This window comes from Helobdella robusta (genome assembly GCF_000326865.2).
Source record: "Helobdella robusta unplaced genomic scaffold HELROscaffold_38, whole genome shotgun sequence".
Classification (NCBI taxonomy): domain Eukaryota; kingdom Metazoa; phylum Annelida; class Clitellata; order Rhynchobdellida; family Glossiphoniidae; genus Helobdella; species Helobdella robusta.
The window spans coordinates 1,400,024-1,425,387 of NW_008704829.1; the positions used below are offsets into that span (position 1 = coordinate 1,400,024).

At 37.2% G+C, this 25,364-nt stretch overlaps 5 protein-coding genes across 5 annotated transcripts in view; 4 read left to right on the forward strand and 1 right to left on the reverse strand.

The window, feature by feature from the left end:
- HELRODRAFT_176603 (hypothetical protein) overlaps nucleotides 1–5,545 on the reverse strand; it is a gene marked incomplete at both ends in the record, with an annotated part of 7,374 nt that extends 1,829 nt beyond the window's left edge. Inside the window, 2 exons of the mRNA XM_009023935.1 lie at nucleotides 28–3,345; nucleotides 3,532–5,545. Coding sequence (XP_009022183.1) covers nucleotides 28–3,345; nucleotides 3,532–5,545 — 5,332 coding nt within the window. The remainder of the gene's footprint in view (nucleotides 1–27; nucleotides 3,346–3,531) is intronic.
- A 1,821-nt stretch (nucleotides 5,546–7,366) lies between these two features.
- Nucleotides 7,367–9,097, forward strand: HELRODRAFT_176604 (hypothetical protein; the record flags this gene model as incomplete). The annotated part of the gene is made up of 1 exon (XM_009023936.1): nucleotides 7,367–9,097. One exon carries the CDS (start codon nucleotides 7,367–7,369, stop codon nucleotides 9,095–9,097), a length of 1,731 nt encoding a protein of 576 aa, XP_009022184.1.
- Nucleotides 9,098–10,181: 1,084 nt separating this feature from the next.
- HELRODRAFT_176605 (hypothetical protein) lies at nucleotides 10,182–12,662 on the forward strand (the record flags this gene model as incomplete). Its single annotated transcript, XM_009023937.1, has 1 exon — nucleotides 10,182–12,662. The coding sequence occupies one exon, from the start codon at nucleotides 10,182–10,184 to the stop codon at nucleotides 12,660–12,662; it is 2,481 nt and encodes an 826-aa protein (XP_009022185.1).
- A 969-nt stretch (nucleotides 12,663–13,631) lies between these two features.
- HELRODRAFT_157454 (hypothetical protein) lies at nucleotides 13,632–15,379 on the forward strand (the record flags this gene model as incomplete). The annotated part of the gene is made up of 5 exons (XM_009023938.1): nucleotides 13,632–13,783; nucleotides 14,073–14,238; nucleotides 14,672–14,790; nucleotides 15,018–15,047; nucleotides 15,193–15,379. The coding sequence occupies 5 exons, from the start codon at nucleotides 13,632–13,634 to the stop codon at nucleotides 15,377–15,379; spliced, it is 654 nt and encodes a 217-aa protein (XP_009022186.1).
- A 7,991-nt stretch (nucleotides 15,380–23,370) lies between these two features.
- HELRODRAFT_176607 (hypothetical protein) overlaps nucleotides 23,371–25,364 on the forward strand; it is a gene marked incomplete at both ends in the record, with an annotated part of 3,542 nt that continues 1,548 nt past the window's right edge. Inside the window, 5 exons of the mRNA XM_009023939.1 lie at nucleotides 23,371–23,399; nucleotides 23,726–23,942; nucleotides 24,168–24,169; nucleotides 24,300–24,666; nucleotides 25,109–25,339. Coding sequence (XP_009022187.1) covers nucleotides 23,371–23,399; nucleotides 23,726–23,942; nucleotides 24,168–24,169; nucleotides 24,300–24,666; nucleotides 25,109–25,339 — 846 coding nt within the window. The remainder of the gene's footprint in view (nucleotides 23,400–23,725; nucleotides 23,943–24,167; nucleotides 24,170–24,299; nucleotides 24,667–25,108; nucleotides 25,340–25,364) is intronic.

The window sequence follows — 25,364 nt, forward strand, 5'->3', positions numbered from 1 at the left end:
AATTTTCATTTCTTTTAAAGAACGGACGTGGAAAGCCATTTTTCGAGAAAGATGCTCCATCTTCATCCTCATCTTTGCCGCAGCATTCCTTCTTCTTTCGGAAGCATAGAGAGGGATCTGTTTGGGTGATGTTAGCCTGGGGTAGTATGACTGAATGTGGTTCACAAAATGATGAACTATCTTCGTATATTGTTTGTCCGTTCTGTTTATCGTCACTGAAGCGAGAAAATTTTTTTGTTTTGGCTGGGCCGCTCAACCTCCTTTCAAAGGAGGTAGCAGTCCCTGAAGTTAGGGACTCGGGGGAGGAACATGTTTTGTAGTCAATGTGGGAGGAGCCAGTTAAACGGTATTTCAGTGGTTTGTGTATCAGTTTTGGTTGTTGTTTTGTACTTCTAACGAATGATTCTGAGTGGTGATCGATGAACCTGTCCCTGGATACATGGTAGCACGTGGCTTGAATGCAGTGCTCACCATCTGGACTTCGAACGAAACTTTCAAAACTTTCTCCGTGCAATGATGCCTTTTTAAAAGATTCGCCTGTATACAATCTCGAAACATCATTTCGACTCTTTTCCTTTGACGGGGCACTAGTTTTTTGGCTTTTAAGGTAACGATGACTGGCCGCATTTGGAAAGGTGTCGTTACTTGGCAAACTCTTCTTACGTACAGTGAGGCTCACAGAGCATTCTGCTTCAGATTCATCCGTCTTCATTACGATCGTCTTATTCCAAATCTTTTTCAAACTTTGATCGGAGTATTGAGCGGTTTTGTCTTTGGCAGAGGCAGATGCGACCATGCTCTTGAAACTTCCATCCGTCACCGTATTTAACTTGTTTGTTGTAGTCAGCGTGTCCTTTGAATGACTTTTTGAATTCTTCTTGGAATGCTGAGGCATAAGTTCGAAACCTTGGGCACTCCTATTCCTGGCTATCTCTACACTATTTAAACTTTTGTCTCTCCAGGAATTTTGTGCAGTTTTTGCCGAATATTTTTCCAAATGTTTGTTATTTTTCATGCTTTGATATGATTGTTGAGATTTGTTGGTCGACGAGTCACTCCCGTTCGAATGCGAAATCACATCCCCGCTTCTCCTGCTATCTGAATTTTTCAAACATTGTTTCGAATGTTTGTCGGTCGAAGTAGATTTATCTCTTCTTTCACCTCTGTCATCTAACTGCCAATGGATGCTCTTGTCGCTTTGGGTGCTCCTCTTGGGCCGGATTAAATTATTTTCCGCATGTTTTGAATCTTTTCTAAACGACAACTCATTAAAGTCGCTTGTTTCGCTTTCCTCTGAGATCTCACTTAATTTTGCTTGAAAAATTTTCTCTTTCTGTGAACTTATCCTACGGGAATTCGCACTTTTGGAGCTTTTATTTTCTAAAGATTTTGAACTTCTTCGAGACGCTTTATCGCTCAAAAAACTTCTCTTGTTCCTAGATTCTACACTAATGATCGAACTATTCACGTCCGTCCTTTCCAAAGTTTTTAAATGTGTTTGAGATAGTTTTTCAACAGAAATGCTTGATTTGCTTTTCAATTTTTTACTCAGCGTCGTTTGCACCCGCGAACCTTTTTGCTGCGGAATTTCATTCTGTAGACTTTCACTGTCTAAAATTTTTGATTTTTCCCAATCAGATTTTTCGCTTAGAACGGGTTTAACAGTTAGAGTTGAGAGGGGGCTGCCAACCTGAGTTCTCTTATTGCTCTGCGAGTTTTTCCTACTTGCAGTTGTATTTTTAGACTGCTCACTGTATCTCCTTGCTGAACTCGTTCTAATTATTTTCTCCGTTTTACTCGGCCTAAGCGATGAAGAAGCGGATGATTCACTATTGTCATCGCTCGAAGAAGAATCACTCTCCGTATCTTCAGACGAATCGGAGTCGGAATCGTAATTATCGTTCATCTCGTTATATTTATTTTCAGAAACGTTTTTCATAGAGTTAATACTTTGTTTCGGCGCTTGCTTCTGAGTCCCAGTTGCATTTAACTCCGTCCTTTTTTGATTTGATTGACTTTTTTTCAAAGTATTACCAGAAAGTTTCCTCTCAGTTAAATTATCTTCTTTGCGACGAACTTTATCTGTTGACGTTCCTTCATCCGTCCCGTAATTATTATTCATTCTTTCCCGGCAATCCTCACTTTCACAGATGAAGAAATCTGACTCCGGATCGTCTTGAATGTTTCCACCCCCTCCACTCACATTGGCGTTGTTGGGTTGGCAGAGACAGAGGTTCCTCATCGTGTGCATGCAGCGGAAAGATTTGCAAGGATCCTTTCGGATTCGACGTTTGCAGTACTCAACGACGCAGTGGCTGCTGGGACTTCGTTTGACGTAGAGTGGACTACATTTGCATGCTGGTGCTTCCGTTTGTGACGGACTCATCGAGCCACATTCATCCCTTTCACACAGAAGTGGCGGCTGTGGTCGCGGCTTGCTTCTTAAAATTTTCCGTATTTTCAGGCGTGGTGTTGGTTGAGGTGCTTCGTGGGGACTGGAACTTTCCTTCAAACACTTATCCCTAGCTGACAGCCTTTCAATCTCGTTTGCTAGAGTCATAATTACAGTATTAAAAACATCTTGATTCATTTCATCATCATCACTATCGTCGTCGTTGTAGTAGTAGTTTCCATCGTCGTCATCGTCTTCGTCATCATTTTCGTTAAATGCTCTGTTGACGAAAGATGAATCGGCAACATCCCTGCTCTGTCCCGAGTTGGCCAAACTTTCGTCCAAGCAACTCCTCAACTCCACCAATAAATTAGCGGGTATCATATCAAATAATGACGATGTCTTGTTTGCATTCTGGGAATTGAAGTTAATTTTACTGGAGTTTTGAGAGCATCGCCGTTGGTGGAAGCAATTTCCCGAAATGAAACTTTCGCTAAAATTGTTGCAATCATTTTTTTCGGTCATTTCAAAGTCAGGATTTGAAATATAGTCAACGTGTTTTCGCACTTCGGGGTTATTTTTTTTACATTCGTTTGGTGTCACACTCTTTTCTTTGTCAGCAGCAGTCGATAGAATTTTCATCTTTTCTTGACAATTTTGATTTCTGCAATCGTCATTTTGGGAATAATTTCTGAGCAGGTAGGTTAATATGGACGTGAAATCACCTGACGACTGTTCTTGATTGCAGTTTAAATTTTTTGATAGTAAATGTTTTTCATTCCTTAGCAAGTACCTTACCATTTCGTTTACTATGAGGTTGATTCTGTTGTCTGCTTTTTCAGAATTTTTATCATAGTCGTCGTCACTATCATCATTGATTGGTATAACTTCTTCAGTAGAAACCCCATCATCTGTGAGAGGTGATTTTCTACGTGATGTGTGATGAACGTGTCCTGTGTTGTTTGTTTTATAGTATTTTATACGCTGTTTAAATATTTATTTAACTAAGACATCTAGAAATATAAACCTTTATTATTAATGTCATTTTAGATGGAAGAAATTAGTTTTTAAAACTCTTAAATTGAGAAATTGAAATAAAAACCAAAATGAAAGAGTTTACCGAAATGAAATAACCTGACCTTTATTATTGTTAAACTGATGGTTATAACATTCTCTATTCTTTAGCGATTTCAAAAAATTCACCACCGAAGCCAACTTCTCGGCTTTCTGATTAAATTTTTTTTGTTTTACACGCGTTGATGAGCTAGATTGAAGGTTGAGGATATCTGATTCGAGCGACGGTTGAATAAAGCACTCGTGATACTCCATCATCATCTTGTCTAACTTTTTATTTTTCTCATCGAGAGCCCTGATGGCTTGTTCTTGGATGGATAGTTGTTCCTTAATCATTTCGCCATCATCTGGTGTTATGGGGCGTTCTTTGAGGCTGTTCATTACATTCAACAACTTTCCAACGTTTGGGTTTGTTTTATTTTTGCACCTTTTCTTTGCATCATGTTTCTTAGGATCTACATCTCTTATGTCCGTCTGAGGTTGCGGAAAAAAGTTTCCCTGGATGATTGTTTTTTGATTTTGTTCCTCCGAACAAAAGTCTTCATTCTTACTGTAACAGACGGAATTTGACTTGCTCATGTTTGGTTGATAGCGCGGGTAAGGCAGTCTTGTTTGTCTTACCGGGGGCATTTGAAAGGGTGCAAGGCCCATAAATGGTTGGTGATATTGTTGCATGGGGGGTCGAAATGGAAGACGAGTCATTTGAATTGGAGATGGAAAAGGTCTCACCGGAAATCTTGGTTGCATGACTGGAAAAGCCGGACTGGGAGGTTGAAGGACGACCTGTGTTCCCGGCGAGATTGGGACAACGACGACTTTGCCATCGTTGAGATTCTTCATGATGTCATCCGGATTATTTGCGTTTTTCGTTTCGTCGCGTGGAACGTTGTTAACCAAGCTCATAACAATCTGTTTAAGATTTTGATGCTGGTTTTGTTGTTTTTGAGAAACCGTTCGATCTGAGTAGTAATTAGTTCTTAGTTTGTGCTCCTGATATTTTTGTCTCTTCTTATTCAAATGCGTCTGAATAACTCCTAATACGTTGGCCAGCAATTTTTCAGACGATGAATTCATGTCGCGGTTGGTCGGTCTGTTGTTGGCGCGCTCCTGTCTCATCCCAGCCCTGTTGCCATCCCGGTGTAGTGGCTTAACGGCATTGAGATTGTGAACTTCATCTTTGAAACCAAAATTCGTTTTGAAGGGTTCATTGAAATTATTTTTGTAATCCTCACCAGTCAGTTGTCTGATGAGTTTCTCCCTGTAGGGCGAGAAACAAGCCTTACGTGACGACAGCATGCCAGGTCGAAATAAATATGGAAGATCGGGCGGACAGTCGCAATTCATGTTCAGAAATTTATTGAAATCTTTTCCTAACCCGGTAAATTTGTAGCCACATTTTCCGTGATACTCCTTATCGTGTAGAGATGAACGGTAGCTAATTCTTTTATCGCGGCCATTGAGCTTTTTCTGCATTTTTTGACATAGGCAGTAGAAATTTTTCTTTCGATTGCCCGAGCACGATGCTTTACTGCTAGGACTGCTTTTGCTGCCAGTACTTGATTGCCTCGAACTTTTCGATTGTTTTGAATTTTTCTTTGCTTCCGTGGCTGATTGTTGGCTGTCGTACGTCGAGCGAGACTCCCTCATGGACGGAGAATTTTGCGGAGAGGTACTATCATATCTACCTTCATATGAGTTTCTATTCTTTATCGACGACGTTTGCTGACTTTTAGACAAATTTTTTGAGTTTTCGGCTGAAGGGCGTTTTCTTTGGGGTGGAGGTGCCCGACCAAGTGGAAGCGGTGGTGGGCCTTTCCCAGGTGGAGGTGGAGGAGGGCCTTTACCAGGTGGAGGTGAAGGGGGGTTTTTACCAGGTGGAGGTGGAGGGGGGCCTTTACCAGCTGGAGGTTGTTGATTTCTAGGTGGGGGAGGTGGCGGCCCTTTGCCTGGTGGAGCTCCTTTTGCAGGCGGTGGTGGTCCTGCATCCTCATCAACTTCGTCCTGGGAATATTCGGAATAATCGGATTCGGAATCGGAATCATTATCTTGTGGTGGTGGCGGGGGTTTTTTCTTAAACATTTCTCAAGTTATGTGTAGGAAAAATCAATGCGAGGACGTTGCAGACGGGCGGGTGACTAAATTGTTGTTTGGCGTGTTTGAATTTTTTCTATTTTGTCTTCATGTTAGTACTGAATTATTCCAAAAATTAATAATCGGCTGCGATGTCCCACTCATTATTCGTATCGAGTATGATTTCTAGAATGTTCGTGCACCGGATCTCATAGTCGGCAGGGATGTCGACTATCACCTGGTCGGTATGCTATTTTTATGATGATTTTTGCTTGCTGTATTTAATTTAATAAAGTTTGCTGATGTTTTTAGTTTGCATGACGTAGATTAAATGTTAACTTCAATTCAGACTTTACAGATGAAATTTTTCATTTTAGCGTTTTAATAATATTCTTCAGACGCTTTATACCTAAGTATAAATTGCTATCAATTGCATGCAGGCTGTGTCGTATTTGGTTGGTGCAAAATATAATGTCGGTTTTCTTCTGCCTATCGACCACTTTAAAACGCTATGTCTTGGCTATTTCAATCAAAATGAAACCATTGCAATCTAGGCTCATCTGCCGGTGAGGAATAAATTCAAAATTGGAACAGTAGCAATTAGCGATTCTGGAGGTAAAGAACTGTCTGAAGATGTTTTTTCTTCTGTCTTCGGTTTTGAAGCACTGTTCCTACAAAATGTTATTTGAAAAATTGTGTAAGAGGTCTGGTATGTATGTTGGATGAAGCGGAATCTCATAATTCAGTTTCTTTTTAACTATTTTAAACAAACTTTGTGTGGTATTGGTCCAGGAGCACCGACATCTGCTCGGGCTTCCACAATATCACAAGTTACAACAGACGCGTCATGAAAGTAAAAAAAATTCACACTTTGACAACATCTCTAAATATTGCTCCAAAATAAACAGAGTGGGATATTCAACAAAATATTTAACATAAACTAGATAGAGGGATAAATAACCTTCAAAATAATATATAATTATCAATAAATCCAATGAAATTAATTTCAAAACTCTCTTTCGAAAATTTAGACATGTATACTATGTATATTATGAAATATTCAAATTTATTGATTTGATAATATTTTCTGGTATTTAAGGATAAGAACTATTAACATTGACGGTTGCATCGAGATAATTCCACGGCCGGCGTTTCATTTTTTTTAAATTTCATTCATAAATTTTGTTCATCCGGCTGAAAAAGTATTCAAAAACAGATTGAGATTCAGTGTTTTTGGTTCCAAACAACAAAATCATGATGACGTAAGATTATATTACACAAAACTTCAAAACCAAAATGAAACCTATAAACAAATTTGCGCAGATAAAAATTGTAATATAAACATTAGATGTTATCTCCTAGCAAAACGCTACTGAAAAAAAAGTTTTGAAAATTTAAATTGGACGCGAAAAAATTAAACATCAGAAATATCTCGCGAATTTAGTAGTAACGTTGATGCTTCTTGCATCAAGCCCCGCATTAAATGGTGTTTATTTGAAGGAGGAATCAAGATACAACCTCGAAGGTAGGAAGATTATTTTTTAGAACTCTTAATCGAGATTTTTAACTGTAAATTTTGATTCAAATCCTCCTTCCGGTGTTAAAACTGTTGAGATAGATTGTTGTTAGTGTAAGATATTTTTTTCAAATTTATAAAACGAAGTACAATTTATCTGCTACTTACTTTTTTTGCTTACCACTGAGTCAGTCGCTATTCGCGTTTGGATACGTTTACATAATATAATAAATACATTAACAATCTAATTATTAAATTAAATTAATTAATTATAAAACAATAAAAAATAAATCTTACTTTTCATTCAACGTCAGATGGAAAAAAGGACAAGCTTAAGCTCGAACAAATCTGCCTCCCAATTGAAGCCACCTTTGTATCAGAAAAAAAGTCGCGACGCTCCCAGCGACAGATACGAAAGCAAAGCCAGCCTCGCCTCCACCAACAAGTCCACCTCGCAACACAGCAAGTTGGCACTTGTTGACAAGAAGAAGAAATACAAAGAAGCCATCAAAGCAGCGAACAACATCGCCGCCCACAATCCAGACGACGACGACGAAGAGCAACCGGAGGCACCGAAGAAAGAAGAGGAAGAGGAGCAGAAGGAGGAGAAGCTGAAAAGTGACGAGGAAGAGAAGCCGAAAGAGGAAAAACGTGATAAGCGACCCAGCCAAGCTTCTATAAAAAAAGGTGACGATGAAAAAAAAGAAAAGATAAAAGATAAAAAGAGCGTGTCGGGGGGCAAAAAAGAAGGAGAAGAAGAAGAAGTGGACTGTACGGAGGAGGAAGAGAAGGAAGGAAAAAAAAATTGCAAGAAGAAAGGAGATGATTTTTGCAGCAAGAATGCCCAAGGTGGAGAGGGGCGAGGTCGAGGACAAAGGAATCAGAACTACCAGCCGGAAGATAGTAGCAAGCGATGCTGTTGTTTCACCTTTGATCAGCTGAAGAAAACAAGAAATACAGATTTCTCGTGTATCTGTAAGAATAGATTCAGCGCCAGTACCTGTGGACAGGAGGAATCAAATCAAGGTTTCGGACGGGGAGGAGGAGGAGGAGGAGGTAGTGGTGGTTGTGGGGGCGGTGGAAATTACGGTGGAGGTTACAACGGTGGGGGAGGTTACAACGGGGGTGGAGGTTATGGCGGCAGAGGTGGAAACGCGGGAGCATACGATTATAGGTCTAATTTAAACAGACAAAACAACAGGCAAAAAAATATAGGTGCAATTCCAAACGAAAATGACATGACTTGCTTCTGTGCTTGTTATCCAAATATTAATGGCATAAACTCAGGAATGAATCCTGGAATGGGACCGGGAATGGATCCTGGAATGGGACTGGGAATGAATCAAGGAATAGGACCGGGAATGAATCAAGGAATGGATCCAGGAATAAACCAACAAATGACTCCAGGAAGGAATCAAGGAATGGGTCCAGGAATGAATCAAAGAATGGGATTGGGAATGGGCCCTGGCATGGGACCAGGAATGAACCAAGGAATGGGCCCGGGAATGTACCAAGGAATGAACCAAGGGATGGGCCCAGGACAGACTCCCAATCTGCAAACTAAAATGAATTTTGGAATGGGTCAAGGATTTAATCGTGGAAATTCTCCTATGGCAATGCCGCGACAGCAAGAGCCATGGATGCAGGGAAATGATTTCCAACAGACACAGGGTATGGACTTATCCCTGAACGACCCCAGTCCAACTGATTCATGTGCCACACCGTGTGTGGCAGCGGCCCTGGATAGAATCAACAAAGCAGTTAACGATGCGTACAGGGCTTGTGGCGAACAAGCAAAATTTGATATAAACTCTCCTTTCATTGCTACCATGCAAGTCAGAAATGGGGTTCCTGTATCTCCCATGATCCCGTGCTCTCCAATGCCAACTGGTGGTGGACCTGGAACTCCCTTTTCACCTCAAACACCTGACACTCCTGGAATGAATCAGTTCTCCATGAGTCCAGATGGAAACATGGGTGGTCAAATTCCGGATTTTGACGACAAGGCGTGCACTTTGAGTGAGATTAGGTACATATTCAGATGAGGGGGCTGTTGAGTTTGTGAAAATGGTTGAATAGTCTTAATTATAATTGCTTTCACGTCATTTCAATAATTACAACAAGAAAATTATCAATTGAGACTCAATTTAATTATTTTCGGATGGATCAACCAAAAAGTCATTTTATTTCTTCTTGAAACCTTTGTGAGTTAACAAATAAATTTATAATATTTTCTCAAATAAATTATCAACTGAAAAAATTTGATGATTTGAAATGATAAAATCAACACAAATTAAATTTCGGAACCAAAATTTTATCAAGAAATAAATTGAGATCAGGACAAACAGCACAAAACTAAATTTTGTAATTTGTTAACAGAAAATTTAGTCAAATTTATATATATATATATATATATATATATCATTGTATATACAACTATTAAAATTCCGAAGTGAGCGTACGTTGTATTATACACATCAACATATCCAGTCTGAACTTTTGTAACTCTATTAAATAACATAGAAATAAAAATAATTTGATTAATGATTTCGTTTCTTTATAAAACTTATTAGTCTTTTCACGATGACGTAAAATAAACATCTCAGTAAACAAAAACGAACTCCATAATTAGCGAAAAAAAAATTTGGTTTCAAATAAAAATTGCAAACTGTCCAATAAGTTAATTACGACGATTAATTAATTATTTTAGATTAATTAATTATTTTAAATTAATTAATCAATTGAAGCACTAAATCTTTAATAAGATCGACACTTAAGAATGAGAAATGTTTTATTTTCTATTTTAAATTAATAAAGTTATTGCAAGTATTTAATTTAATAAAACAGTCTGTAGAAATATCGTAAAATCATTCTCCTTTTATGAATTTTTCCAATTTTGAATTTAATTAAACTAACTTGAAACATGACCTCAGTAGTTAGTTTCGTATGAGGACCTTTGAGGTCTTATAAAGATAAAGAGCCAACAGTTTTACGTTAAAAAAAAATTATTTCATTTTATATTTTTATTGTCGGATTTTAAACCTTAAAATACAAAATTTGTATGAAAAAGTAGAAACTTTTTAGTCACTTTCATCGTGGGTCTTTACAAAACATTCCACCAGATGAAATATGAGTGATGATTATGCCTACGACGATTACGAAGATTACGGTGATTACGAAGACGATTACGGTGATTACGACGATTACGGTGATTACGACGATTACGGTGATTACGATTACGGTGATTACGATTACGGTGATTACGATTATTATCCGGATTACAGTTACGGAGATTATTATCCCGTCAGTGAATGGAGTAAGTCTGCCACGTCCAATCGCAAAACGTTTGGTGGCTCAAGAAGTTCAAGGAGAAGGTCAACAAGAAAAAGAACCACATCGAGAAGGTCGCAGATGGATGATCTAGCTTTGTACGACGCCTGTAGGTCGCTTCTCAATCGATACGATCGTCGGGATCTATTTGGCGGATTCGGTTGCTACAATCCCTGTTGCAATCCCTGCTGCAATCCTTGCCTCACTCCCTGCTGCGCTCCCTGCCAGCCTGCCTGTTGCGCTCCCTGCTGTACTCCGTGTTGTACGTCGTGCTGCACTCCATGCACTTCTTGCGCCCCATGCACTTCTTGCAATCTATGCACTCCCTGCAATCCATGCAACCCGTGCAATTCCTGCAATGCATGTAATCCCTGCAACTCCTGCAATCAGTGCAAATCCTGCAACAAGTGCAGTCCGTGCAAATGTTGCTGCGAGAAGAAGAAGAAGAAATGCGACGCGAGGACCTGCCTCACCAAGCTCATACCTCACATCGCCATCCTCAAGAAATTGATGGGCATGGCGAACGAGCCGCAGAAGCAAATCAAACTTCTCGAGAACACCATCCAAGACCAGAACATCAACATCTGCACGCAAGCCAAAACAAACCAACTGCTCCAACAAATTCTGATGCAACTGCTCCACAAAGACGCGATGGGTTACCTGAACAGCATACCGGGCTACACAAATATGTTTCAAACGACAGATAACAACGGGCTTCCAGTATACTCACAATCTCAAAACTTCACATATCCGAACGGCGTACCATCTCCAGATGGGTCCGGAGTATTCGCTAACGGTTCTGGATCCGGTTTGAATTATTCGACAAACTGCGCTCCAACAACTTGCCATCCGTTTAATTTCAATTCCCACGCCACGAGTCAGGCCTCGCTTTTGAACCACCCGCCATCGAGTTCCAGAGCAGGTCGCAAACTTAAAGAAAGTTGTTCCCTGTCGAATTATTTGAACAACTGTCACCCTAGAGAGTGCTGCAGTGCCTTGGATTCGGACGACTGCTTGCTGAATGCACTGTGCAAGAAGTTGATGAACAAGGACTGCTGCGCAAACAAGGACAACGACTTCCTCATGGGGAATCAGCTGGCAATCAATCAGCTGATCATCAACGCGTTGACGGATAACAACCAGATAATCAATGACCAGCTGTTGAACTTCAAACTGATCAGCGATTTTCTGATGTGCGACAACACGTGCCAGTGCAACAGCAGCGACGCCGCCACTCTCAACAGCCTCCTACTTCTCAACCCCAAACAACAAAACGACAACAACAACGTGGAAAGTCCTCAGAGTGAATCGAGTTTGAAAAATATTCTAGCAGAATTCCAGTCGAAGGCATTGTTGAACCCAAACATCAAACAGACCCAACAAAGCAACGCCCAGATGAATGCAGCGAACAACATTTTCACCGCAATGGCTTGCCCGAGAGATTCGTACCGACAGAACAGAGAGACTCCGTGCACATCCGAGTCGGTGGTTAGCAGCGACGCAGAATGCAAATGCAATCCTGTCAACGAGAACATCATGCGCCTACTGGACACTCTCGAATGTTGCAAAATGTCTGCAGCTACGACGAGCAACAACAACGCTAACTTAGAAAAAGCCAGCCTGTCTTTATCAACGGAAAGTTGCATTCGGCAGCCGACGCCGACGATGAAGGCAGATGACCTCATGAAAATTTTAAACGATCGAGTGACAAAGCAGAGTCTGAACTCCTACATCAGACACTTCCAATCATCCAATCAAAGCGTTGAAAATTATCCAAAGGATCATGTCTTCCCCTGGCAGAAGCACATGAAACGTAAGCTGATTACGCTTGAAGAAGATGATGATGAAGTGGGTAAAAAAGTAAAAAAAAGACATGAAAAAAAAACCTCAGACCACCACCATCACCATCATCAACAGCATCATAATCAGGAGGTAGAGCGAGATCTCACAAGTTGTAAAAAACAGAAAAAAAACCATCATCACCAGCATTACGAACAACCACAACAGCAGCAAAAATTCAAAAACTTCGGAACCAGAAGATGCACGTGTCCACATAACGCCGAATCAAAATCTGTCGCTTGCATTGCTTCGATAAACGGAAAAATGAATCCATCCACCAGACATTTCAGCAGTCTCCAGTTCGGCTTGCAATCTAAATGCCACTCTGACGAGGACCTAAAGAATGCAGTTTCCGAGGCTAAAGTCTTATCTGATTTGAAAAAGTTGGAGAGTAACAGGCAAAAGAGCAATCGTTTCAGTGGTGGGGTGGTTCAGAAGTGAATTTTATGATGTTTGAATGGTATATATTTAATAAATTACTGCATTTGAAATTGTATACACAACATATAAAAAGAAATCAATTTTGAAATCTTTAACGAATTATTTTCCACTTAATAACCAACAATAACCTTTTAAAAATAGTTAGGGGTGCCTTCAATGAATAACATTTTTAAAGTATTAAAATCGTCTATGTCTTATATGATTATATAGTTTTACTTGAATAATTTTCTTGGAAAACTAGTTTTGGTGTTGAATTGAAGCGAATGATAGTCCGAATTAACTAGTTTAGTCAGAATTTTTTTAAAAAAACTTATTTTTGAATCTTTAATCATAAAAGTAAATAAATGTTACAATTAAATATTAGAATTTTAAAAATATAATCGTGATTTTCACTCTAAAACTTGAATATTTAACCATTACCAAACTGAAAATATGCATTATGCTTTTCTAAGAGGTGTACGGTCACAAATTTGAACTAAATACTTAAGTTCACTTTTTGTCAAAAGTCCGTTGTCATAGAGACCTCATGAAGCTAATTTTTTGCGAGTTAAAAGTTGGCAAGTTATCGATTATTAATTAATTTTTGTTTAACATTTTATCAATTTTTGATATTTATTCGGTAGAAAAACTTTTAAAATAAACATTTAAAGTGGTTAAAAGATTTTCTTCTTGTCTTATAACAACGTTAAAGTATGAAGTAAACTTGCCGAAAATAGCCGACAAGTACTCTACTAGAACTAGACCTAACCTCCTAACTTTATTATTTCATTTTATATTACACTAATTTGAATTTTTTTTATTTTTAGTCAGTATTAGGCAAAAAAGTTTGTGTGCATGAAGTTAATTAACATTTTTAGTTTTTATTATTTTCAATCTCGATCTGAATAGCAATTTTTCACAAAAATTTTCATCATAAAATTGTTAAAATTACAGATTACGATGAAATAAACGTTATAAAAAAGCCCAAACATGAAAAAATTAAAACCGATTTTGATGGAAAATGAGAAGGAAACAGAATTGATAGCGAACAGGTACAAAGTGGAAAAAACATTGGGATCAGGGAATAGTGGGATTGCCTTTCTAACCAGGGATCGAAAATCCAAGAGGGATAACATTGAATTGTGAGCTAAGTTTTTTTAAATTTTACGATTACAAATATTACGGTTACTAGTTTTACAATTACTAATATTACAGTTACTAGTTTTACAATTACAAATTTTTCTCTTAATAAATTTAATTAGACCTATTTTCTCTTGAAATATTCGAAAAATTCTGCAAAAAGTCATCTTAAAATTTATACCAGCTTCTTAGATGTCAGTTTCGACACACACACACACACGCACACACACGCACAAACACACAGACACACACACAGACACACACACATAAAAAACTCTTTGTAAAATTAAGGAAAGTAGTTAAAAAGGTGTATATAGGAGCCTTGAAATTGGAAGAAACGGTTACAGCGGCCAGCGAGGCAAACCTGCTACGCAGTCTCTACCATCCTAACATACTGAGATATTTTGATAGCTTTGTTGACGGCCAGTTCTATTGCATTGTTACCGAATTTTGTGACGTAAGTTCAGTTTGAAATGTTTGTTTGTTTGTGTTTGCGTGTGTGTGTGTGTGTTTTTTTTTCGATAATTTTCTTCAATTTATGTCATTATTTGTTGCATAAATTATTTGAGAATATTGATTTGATTTGATTTTGATTTGGTCTGTGTGTGAGTGAGAGAAAGAGAGAGAGAGAAAGAGAGAGTAAATGGCCAGAATGGATGGATAGATTGACGTAAGAGTAAAGGAATGAATGTAAATGTATTGTTGCATAAACGAATGGATAAATAGTAAATAGATAGATAGGTAGGTATGTAGGAAGATAAATAGTTGGATAGATAGAAGGATGGATGGATGGATGACTAAATGGATGGATGGATATACGGATAGATAGATAGACGAATGAATGAACGAACGAATGAACAAATAAAGAGTAACTATTTAATCATAACTAGGAGGGCGATTTGGATTCAAAAATCCAGCGATACAAGAGGGAACGGAATTCATTCGATGAGGGACTCATCATTCAGTGGGTCGTTGAGTTACTGCTGGCCCTGCAATATATACACAACAGGTGATGGTGATGACGACGATGATGATGACGATGATGATAATGGCTAATTAAAGTTTGACGACCGATATTTTGTCACTTCGTTTTTGTTTATTTATTTGTTCACTTACTCACTCATTCATTCATTCACTCGTTCGTTCATTCATTTGTTCATTCATTTACTCGTTCATTCATTCGTTCGTTCGTTCGTTCGTTCATTCGTTCATTCCTTCATTCATTCATTTTACCAGGAATATTCTTCATCGAGATCTCAAAACCAAGTATACCTATCGCGTACATTAATTGTTATCTCATCATCATCATCTTCGTCGTCGTTATTATAATAATAATTATTATTATTATAATAATAATTATTATTATTATTACTCACTCCTTCACTCACTCACTCACTCACTCACTCTTTAGAAACATCTTCTTGAAGAACAACGGCCAGCTAAAAATCGGGGATTTTGGGATTTCAAAGGTCCTATCCGGAACGATAGACATGGCGGAGACCTTTGTGGGCACCCCTTACTACATGAGTCCGGAGGTTCTGAAACACGAGGGCTACAACTCCAAGTCAGACATCTGGTTAGGGACAGGGCCGGGTTAACCGCCCGCCCCCCGTAATAATAATAAAATTGTTAATTTATTTTTATTAATCTTGTTTTTATTCTTTAAATTTCATCGTTTTCCCTCTAATATAGGTCACTTGGGTGCGTTCTTTATGACCTAGTTTCGTTGGAGCACCCCTTCAAGGGCTCGTCCCTGATGACTGTCATGTACAACATCACGGAGGGCCCTCTGCCTGACTGGCCCCCACTGTATTCCAGAGAGTTAGGGGATGTGTTTTATAGGTTGGTTGGATGGTTGGTTGGTTGGTTGGAAGGTTGGTTGATTTTGAATGATTGAATGGTTGTTTTTTTTTATTGAATTATCGTCATAATTCCATCATTATCATCATTACCATTATCGTCATCATCAGCACCATCACTATCATCATCATAACCATCACTATCATCATTATCATCACTATCACTATCATCATCATCACCAGGTTGTTGAACCGATCAGCTGACTTGAGACCATCGGCGTCTGACGCGTTGAATATTCCTTTCATAGCGAAAAATTTACAAGTCGGATCTAAATTACGATGATGATGATGATGATGATGATGATGACGGTGATGATGATGATGATGATGATGATGATGAAAAAAGAAGATGGTCTTCATAGTGATGATGATTATGATGAAGAGGAAGAAGATAATAGTGATAGTGATAAAAATGATCATGTGATTGTGACGACGACGATGATGATAATGATGATGATGGTGGTGATGACGATGATGATAATGATGATGGTGGTGATGATGATGATGGTGAAATTTTGATGCGCACACTTTTTAAGACGCACATGGAGGTAACATTGCGCAGGAATGAATACAAATCTAATTTGAACGACACTTGCATTGTTAGGAAAGATAGATGTCTCCTTATGGATTGCCTGTTAGTTTTTTCAAGGGTTGAATTTTTATTTTCTGGGTCATCATCATCATCATCATCATCATGGCGTCATCATCGTTGTCGTCATCATCACAATCTTCATCATTACTAGCTCCTTTTTCATCATCATCATCTTTGTCATCGTCATCATCAAAAACTTTTTCTTCTTCTTCATCATCTTAATAAACGTCATCACTACCGCCATCTTTATCATCACCACCACCACTACCACCAACTTCATCGTCATCCACAACTTCCACCCACCACCGAAGCTCCCAGCGTTCGAAGTTGAGCGACCTCCAGAGAGAGAGTGACGAGAAGTTGAGGCTGTTGGAGATGGCGCCGAGGGACCGCATGAGGATGATGAAGCAGAAGAGAGCTGATGATGAAGCCAGGAAGTTGAGGTGACGATGATGATGATGATGACGACGATGATGATGATGACTGTGGTTATTATTATTATAATGATGATGATATATCGGCATGATGATGATGATGATGAGGAGGATGATGATGATGACATATGATGATGATCGGCATGGTGATGATGATGATAAATCGTCATCATCATCATCACCGTGGTGACAGAAATTTCGTGGCTAAACAGCGCTTGGAGTCGCAAGCGACATACGCCGCTATAAAATGCGCCATGGACCCATACCACTCTAAGGTTTTGATGACGATGACGATGATGATGATGATGATGATGATGATGACGACAATGATGATGGTGATGATGATGACGACGATGATGATGACGACGACAATGTTATAAAAATTAAATATACAATGCGATAAAAATTTAAAATACAATTTATCTAGGTTCAATTTGGGGAAAACAACAACAACATCAACAACAACAACATCAACTACAACAACAACATCAACAACAACAACATCATCAACAACAACATCAACAATGATGAAGATGATGATGATGATAGTAATAATAATAACGACTATGACGATGACAACAACAGAAGGCAGATTTTTAAAAACAACATCCAAAGCAACAACAACATCAACAACGAAAATGACGTCATCAAAGACGACGACGATGATGATGTAACCAAAGACAACACAACAAATAACTCCGATAAATATAGGTTGAAGAAAAATTCATCTCCGAAAATTAAGCGCAGCATAAATAAACTCAATTTTACGTCACCCTTCGATAATAGACCAATCACTCCCATGCACAACCCGGGAATGTATCAAAGTGCAATCTATCTCAATTTTGATGATGGTTAGTTATTATTGGCTGATTGGTTGGTTGGCTGGTTGATTGATTGAGTGATCGATCGATCGATCGATTGATTGATTGATTGATTGATTGATTGATTGATTGATTGATTGATTGATTGATTGATTGATTGATTGATTGATTCATTCATTCATTCATTGATTCATTCATTCATTCATTCATTGATTCATTCATTCATTCATTCAATCCGTACGTCTATTTTTAGGAATTCCGGAAAATCCTGAACTTGCGGAGACGTACTACACGCAATTTGATGATTTCCTGCATGATGAGGACGACGACGACGAACGCGGGAAAACCCGCCCCCAAAAAAAGATCCTAAATACGAAAGATAAATACAAAGAGACCGTAAATAATGATAGCGATGATGATAGTTCGATTACAACTAGCGACGATGATGATGATGATGATAAAGCAGATGATGATGATGATGATGATGATGATGATGATGATGATGGTGATAGATTTATATCGAGTTTGCAAGTAGCCCTTCAAGTCAACGATGATACAAGTGAGACGATGATGATGATGATGATGATGACGATGATGGTCAAAGTAGTAGTAGTAGTAGTTGTCGTTGGTGTTGTTGTTACTTTCTGTAGTAGTAGTAGTTGTTGTTGTTGTTCTAGTAGTAATAGTAGTAATTGTTGTTGTTGTGGTTGTTGTTGTAGTAGTAATAGTAGTTGTAGTTGCGATGATGATGATGGTGGTAATGATGATGACGACGTCGACGATGATGATGATGACGATAATTATAATTATTCATATTATTATTATTATTATTATTTATTATTATTATTATTATTTATTATTATTATTATCGTTGTCAGTTGTAGATGACGACCGAACGATAAAAGGGTAGCCACAACAACAACAACTACACCTACAACAACAACAACAACAACTATTACTACTACAGCAACAACAACAACAGGCAACCACAACAACTACAACAACAACAACTAATACCACTAAAACATACGGCAACAAAAACAACACTACTACAACAACAACTATTACTACTAATACAACAGCAGCAACAACAACAACAACAACTACAACTACTACTACTACTACTACAGCAACAACAACGACAACTACTACTACAAGCACAACAACTACTACAACAACACTAACAACAATAATTATAACAGAAATGGCAATGACCACTAAGAAGAAGGAGAAATAATGATAGAATAAAATGGAAATAATTTGCTTCAAATTTTCCCTGGTTAATTATGACGAAATGATAAGAATTATTTTAACCATCATCATACCCGTCATCACCATCATACCGCCATCATTACCACCACCATCACCATCATCACTATCAAGATTATCTCGATCATCATCATCATCATCACATCATCTTCCTAACCCTAACAATCTTCACAAATATCATCATCATCATCATCTTCACAATCCTCATTCTTCGTTAAAAAACTTATTCACTAGTATATTTTGCCGTCACGTTGCCTGTATATATATATATATATATATATATATATATATATATATATATATATATATATATATATATATATATTGAAATATGTGTGTACTGTGGTGTTGGTATCTCTCTCTTTCTCTCTCTCTCTCTCTCTCATTCTCTCTCCCCCCCTCTCTCTCTCTCTCTGTCTCTTTTTTTCTCTTTTTTTCTCTTTCTTTCTCTCATTTTTTCTGCATGTAGTATAAGAACAACCACACGAACTAATGAATGGAGGACCAGTAAGATGTATGAAATGAATGAATGAATGAATGAATGAATGAATGAATTAATTAATTAATTAATTAACGATACGATCAATCAATCAATGAATAATGCCTTTGTTTAAATTTGTATTTAGAATTATAAGAACCTGTATCTAGTGAACGCTTATTAATTTCTGTGATAAAATTTTTAAAAATATTATGCAGAATAAAATAAACATACAAATGTTTTATTCATCTATTCATTCATTCATTCATTCATTCATTCATTCTTTTCTATTTTTTGAGCCCGGGTTAATTAACTTCCATCTTGAATTCCGAAAACTGCTGAACTAACAACATCTTCAAACACGAACAAATTTTCAGAATTTAAATAAATCAATATCTCTCTCTTCCTCTCTCTCCCTCTTCCTCTCTCTTTCTTTTTCTCTCTCTTTTTTTCTCCTCTTTTCTTTCTTTCTCTCTCTCTCTCTCTCTCTCTTTATATGTATATATTATTATATGCATGTGTATATATGTATATTGATATTGAAATTAAAAGAAAGCGTTTTGAAACTGATAATATGAATGAATATTTTCTGTAATAAACATTTGAAATTCTCTCTCTTTTTCTCTCTTTCTCTTTTTCATTTTCTCTCTCTCTTTCCTTCTCTCTCTCTCTCTCTCTCTCTCTCTCTTATAAATAGCGACACCATATAAGTCCGTCTCACTTATCGGTCTTAGCTTCTACACTGAACGATAGATGAAGATATTGTTTGATTAAAATTATTTTAACATTATTTGGAATAAATAAATAAATATATATATATATAATAAATAATAATAATTAATAATAATAAATTAATAATTTGTAATAATAAAGAAAATGGAATTTATAAGACGATAAATTAAAATGACGCCAAGCCTAACACCAACAAAATTTTAAATATCATAATAAACATCCTCGTCTCGTTAAAAATACCGACATCACACGAGACCATACCGGAATTAGGCTCTGGACGACAAAACGAAACGGTACGAGACGTCGCCGAAACTTAACGAGACACAACTCGAGAATACGACACTGGTTAGCTATGAAAAATAATTTTATTTGAATTATTTATAATGAATGAATGAACAAAATTTTGTGGCTATTGCTGTTGTTGTTGTCGTTGTTGTTAAAATACTCTTTCTTTCCCTCTCTCTTTTCTTCTCTTTCTCTTTTTCTCTCTCTATCTTTTTCATTAATGATGTTGATGATGACGTTGGAGTGATGTAGCCAATCAGAATGCAGGCTAAAAATAGATTAATATCCTAGCGTTATCATGCCAGTGCATATGACGCCAAATCAAATTATTTACAATAAGGTTCGCTGGATGGTGATTGAAAGATAGTAGAAAAGAAGGAAGACGTTGCTGTGAATGAATGGATGAATGAATGAATGAACGAACGAATGAATGAATATAACCAAACAAATGAATAAAAATAAATAAATGAAAGTTTAAGAAAATGTTTCTTACAAAATTTACGGTTCGAATGTGGCCATAAAATTTGCACTAAAAACAGAAAAAATACGAAATGCAAATCAGCTAGAAAACAAGATGGCGAGAAAAAAAATGGCGAAGTACGAAAAAAAATGGTGGAAAAACAAGATGGCCGACGGAAGATAACAAAATGGTAGACGGAAGATCAAATTTGTGGCATTAGAAGATTATCATTAGCGCCAGCGAAACGCGTTTCAAACCGTTCATCACCATCGTCATCATCATTCAGAAGATGGCTGTGATGATGGTGACGATGGTTGGGATGGTGATGATGACGACGACGATGATGAGAGTGATGAACATCGTTAGGAATAAATAACCGAGCGGACGAAAGTAGAAAAAGAGAAGAAAAAAAGCGGAAGTAATAAATATAACTTACCTGATTGGTCCCCTTTGAATATTCATAGTCTTCTGGCACTTGACGAGTTCTGACGTCATAAATAGGGATGTGCGTGTCCGCGGTAATTTTCGGTTTTTGTCATTTGCATAAAAGTAACTTATTCACTCATAAATTGCTGTTTAAATGATGATGTTGATGAAGACGATGATGATGTTGAGGATGGTGGTGGTAATGATGATTTTTTGAAATAAATTTTTTTGAAATAAATTTTTTTGAAATAAATTTTTTTGAAATAAATTTTCAAGTTTTCACGACGCAAAACTTTTTCGTAGTGCTGTGTCAGTTTGAAATGTTCAAGTTGAATAATTTGTTTTTGAATGGTGAGATTTTTTTTATTCATTCATTCATTCATTCATTCATTCATTCATTCATTCATTCATTCATTCATTCATTCATTCATTCATTCATTCATTCATTCATTCATTCATTCATTCATTCATTCATTCATTTATTCATTCATTCATTCATTCATTCATTCATTCGTTCATTTATTCACTCGTTCATTCATTCATTCGTTCGTTTCTTTCGTTCGTTCATTCGCTCGTTCATTCATTCGTTTGTTTGCAAGTTTTTACATCCACCCGCTTGTTATTTTATTGTAAGTCTGAATGACGTCAGAGTGACGTATACATTGTGGGCTCACGTCTAAGCCAATCAAATCACAGACTGACATTAAGAAAGAATGTCTCAGCCAATCAGGACATAGAATGGAAAATGAGGGTATATTTTTCAACCAATCAGAATGGAGAAGCGGTATGGGTTGAACCCCATTAATGAAAATGATGAAGAAGATGAGATAGTGATACCAATAATAATAATAATAATAATAATAATAATAATAATAATAATAATAATAATAGTATAATAAATAATAATAAACTCTAGCATCATTACTATCACCACCATCATCATCATCATCAACTTCGTCATCTATTGGGAATGGGCTCATGTCAGTTCTACTTAACAAAAATCCTTACCCAAAACAATAAGAATAACAACAACAACAACAATAATAATAATAATAAAAAAAAAATAAAAAGAATAAAAATAATATTTCTTTCTGTTGAAAAAAGGACTTGGGAGACGATTATGAAATAATAATCACGTCCTCTTCATGTATTAAACCAGCTTTAGGGCGTACACACACACACTCACACACACTCACACACACATACACACACGCACACACTCACACACATACATACACACACACAGCAGTAGTAGTAGTAGTAGTAAAATGTAGTAGCAGTAGTGGTGATAAGGATGGTAACATAACAATGATCTTGATCAATTATTCTTTGCTTATTCATTAGTTATTCGGTTGTTGTATGTGTATGTTTGTATGTATGTGTGTTTGTTTGTGTGTGTGTGTTTGTATGTGAGTGTATGTATGTGCGTGTATGTATGTATTTGTGAGTCTATTTATGTATGTGCGTGTGTTGTGTGTGTCTATAAAATTACGTTAAAAAAAGTTGCTACGTTAACAAATTTTCGACAAAAATTTTTACTAAAATTACATGCATTCCGACATACACACACACATACACACACACATACACACACATATACACACTCACACACGCACACACACACACAAACACACGTACCTTCAAAATAAACACGTCAAAAAACGTACGGAATAATGTTAACGAAGTAACTTTTTAAACCAAAGATGCTAAAGATTGTCTACTGGACCATAGATAGTAAAACACTAGACCATAGATATCACACAAAAGATGGTCCATTGATATTACACAATGAATAGACCATAGAAAAAACACATCAAAAATGAAAGAAGGCATAGATAAAAAAAACAGCGTGAAGAACGGAGATTAGGCAGCATAGATAACAAACAATGCACCATAGACAACACAATGCACCATAGACAACACAATGCACCATAGACAACACAATGCACCATAGACAACACAATGCACTATAGACAACGTAATGCAAACAATTGACTATAGAAAGCAAATAATGAACTGAGAGAGAGAAAAGACTGTAGATAAGAACCAAAGGCCAGTACATAAACCAGAACAATAGGTTTGTGTGGAAAATAATCAGCCATAGATATAATACCTAACAAAAAACAAAAAAAACCCTAGATAACACACCATAGATAAAAAATAGAGAAGTAAAAACGAAAAATAGCGCTTTCATCCCTACTTCCGTTCCGACATATTGCCAGCATCACACGCCATGGCAACTGCGACTTCCGGTTTAATGACGTAACCGAGCGATAAATGGACGAATGGGTGGAAAAATGTGTTTTTTAACTCTCTCCAGCCATTTTCTTTTATTATTCTTTGCTGTCCCCTTTATTAACTTTCTTGTCTATGCTGACGACACCTGAACAATTGACTGGGGAATTTTGACGCCGAGTTTTTGAATTATCATTATTGTCCCTAATGTTGTTGTTGTTTGTATATTATTATTATTATTATTATTTATTATTAATATTATTATTATTATTACTTTGGATTGCGTGGTTTTAGACAGTTTAAAATGTCCGGCAAATTTCCAACAACCATTTAACCACCATCAACATCACAAGCAACAGTAGTCGCGACATCAGCGACAACAGTAGCAACAGTAGCGGCGACATTTGCGACATCAGTAGAAACAGCAGCGACGACAGCAGCAATAATAGTAACAACAGCAGTCGCGACATCAGCGACAACAGTAGCAACAGCAGCGGCGACATTAGCGACATCAGTAGCAACAGCAGCGACGACAGCAGCGATAACAGTAGCAACAACAACAGTGGCGACGTTAGCCACAACAGTAGCAGCAGTGGCGACATCAGCAGCGAAATCAACATCATCAGTAGTAGCAGCAGTAGCAACAGCCACGACATTATCATCTATAGAAATCTATACCATCATCAACGAAATCACCAACGATTCAATGGCTGGCAAGGAGAGCTCTTAGAAAAAAATTATGATACTCACCATCATCACCATGACTATCATTGTCATCATTATCATCATCGACAGCGGTTACAACAGCAGCAACAACAACAAATATAACAACAAATACAACAACAGCAGCAGCAATAACAACAACAAAACTACATTAAACGTGTCAATAATTCCCCGTTAAAACTAAACAAAACTTAACGATTCAAGCATGGATGGCGTAAACAACAGTATGGACAACAATGACGTCATCATCAACATCAACAACAACATCAACAACAACAACAACAACGGTGACAACGACCTGATGACAGAGAGCTGCAAATGGTTCGACTTCATCAACTACTCAGTCTTAGGCGGAATGATCTGCTGCTGTGGTGTAGTCGGAAACATTTTGGCCATCTTGGTGTTGAGGAAAAAACCCAACAACAAAAACAACAACAACGGCAGTAGCAGCAGCAGCAGCAACAACAACAACAAAACGCTTGTTACAGCGTTTTTGCTACAAGCGCTTGCAATGGCTGACACATTGTTATCCTTTGTGGCTGTTCCTTTATACGTGCTGCAGCCTTTTGAGGTAATGTTGTTGCTGTTGATGTTGTTGTTGTTAATGTTGTTGTTAATGTTGTTGTTGATGTTGTTGATGATGTTGTTGATGATGTTGTTGTTGATGATGTTGTTGTTGATGTTGTTGTTGATGATGTTGATGATGTTGTTGTTGATGATGTTGTTGTTGATGTTGTTGTTGATGATGTTGTTGATGATGTTGTTGTTGTTGTTAATGTTGATGTAGTTGTTAGTGATGACGTTTTTCGTCATAAAAATGCAAAGTTTTTTCTATGTCTGTGTGTTACTTGTGTGTGTGTGTATTATCTCAGTGGAATTACCATAATCTAAATTAAATTACAATAAAATAATATTAATAAAAACGATAATAATAATAAAAACAACAACAATAATAATAATAGTAATTATAATTATAATAATAATAGCAATAATAATAACACATACCCCTTCAGTTCTACAGGGCCACGCACAACATTATCGTACCATATATATGGGCCCTATACCAAATGCCCTACACGTGTACCGTGTTTTATACCGTCTTGGTATCTTTTAACCGCTATCTGGCAGCCTGTCGACCCTTTTCCGGTGGCAAAAACAAGATGGCAGACTGGCGGAAGTATGTCTTTGTGGTGGCAGTCTTTTCTGTAATCTACAACATACCGAAATTCTTTGAGTATCGAAAGGTCGGTTGGTTGGTTGGTTGGTTGG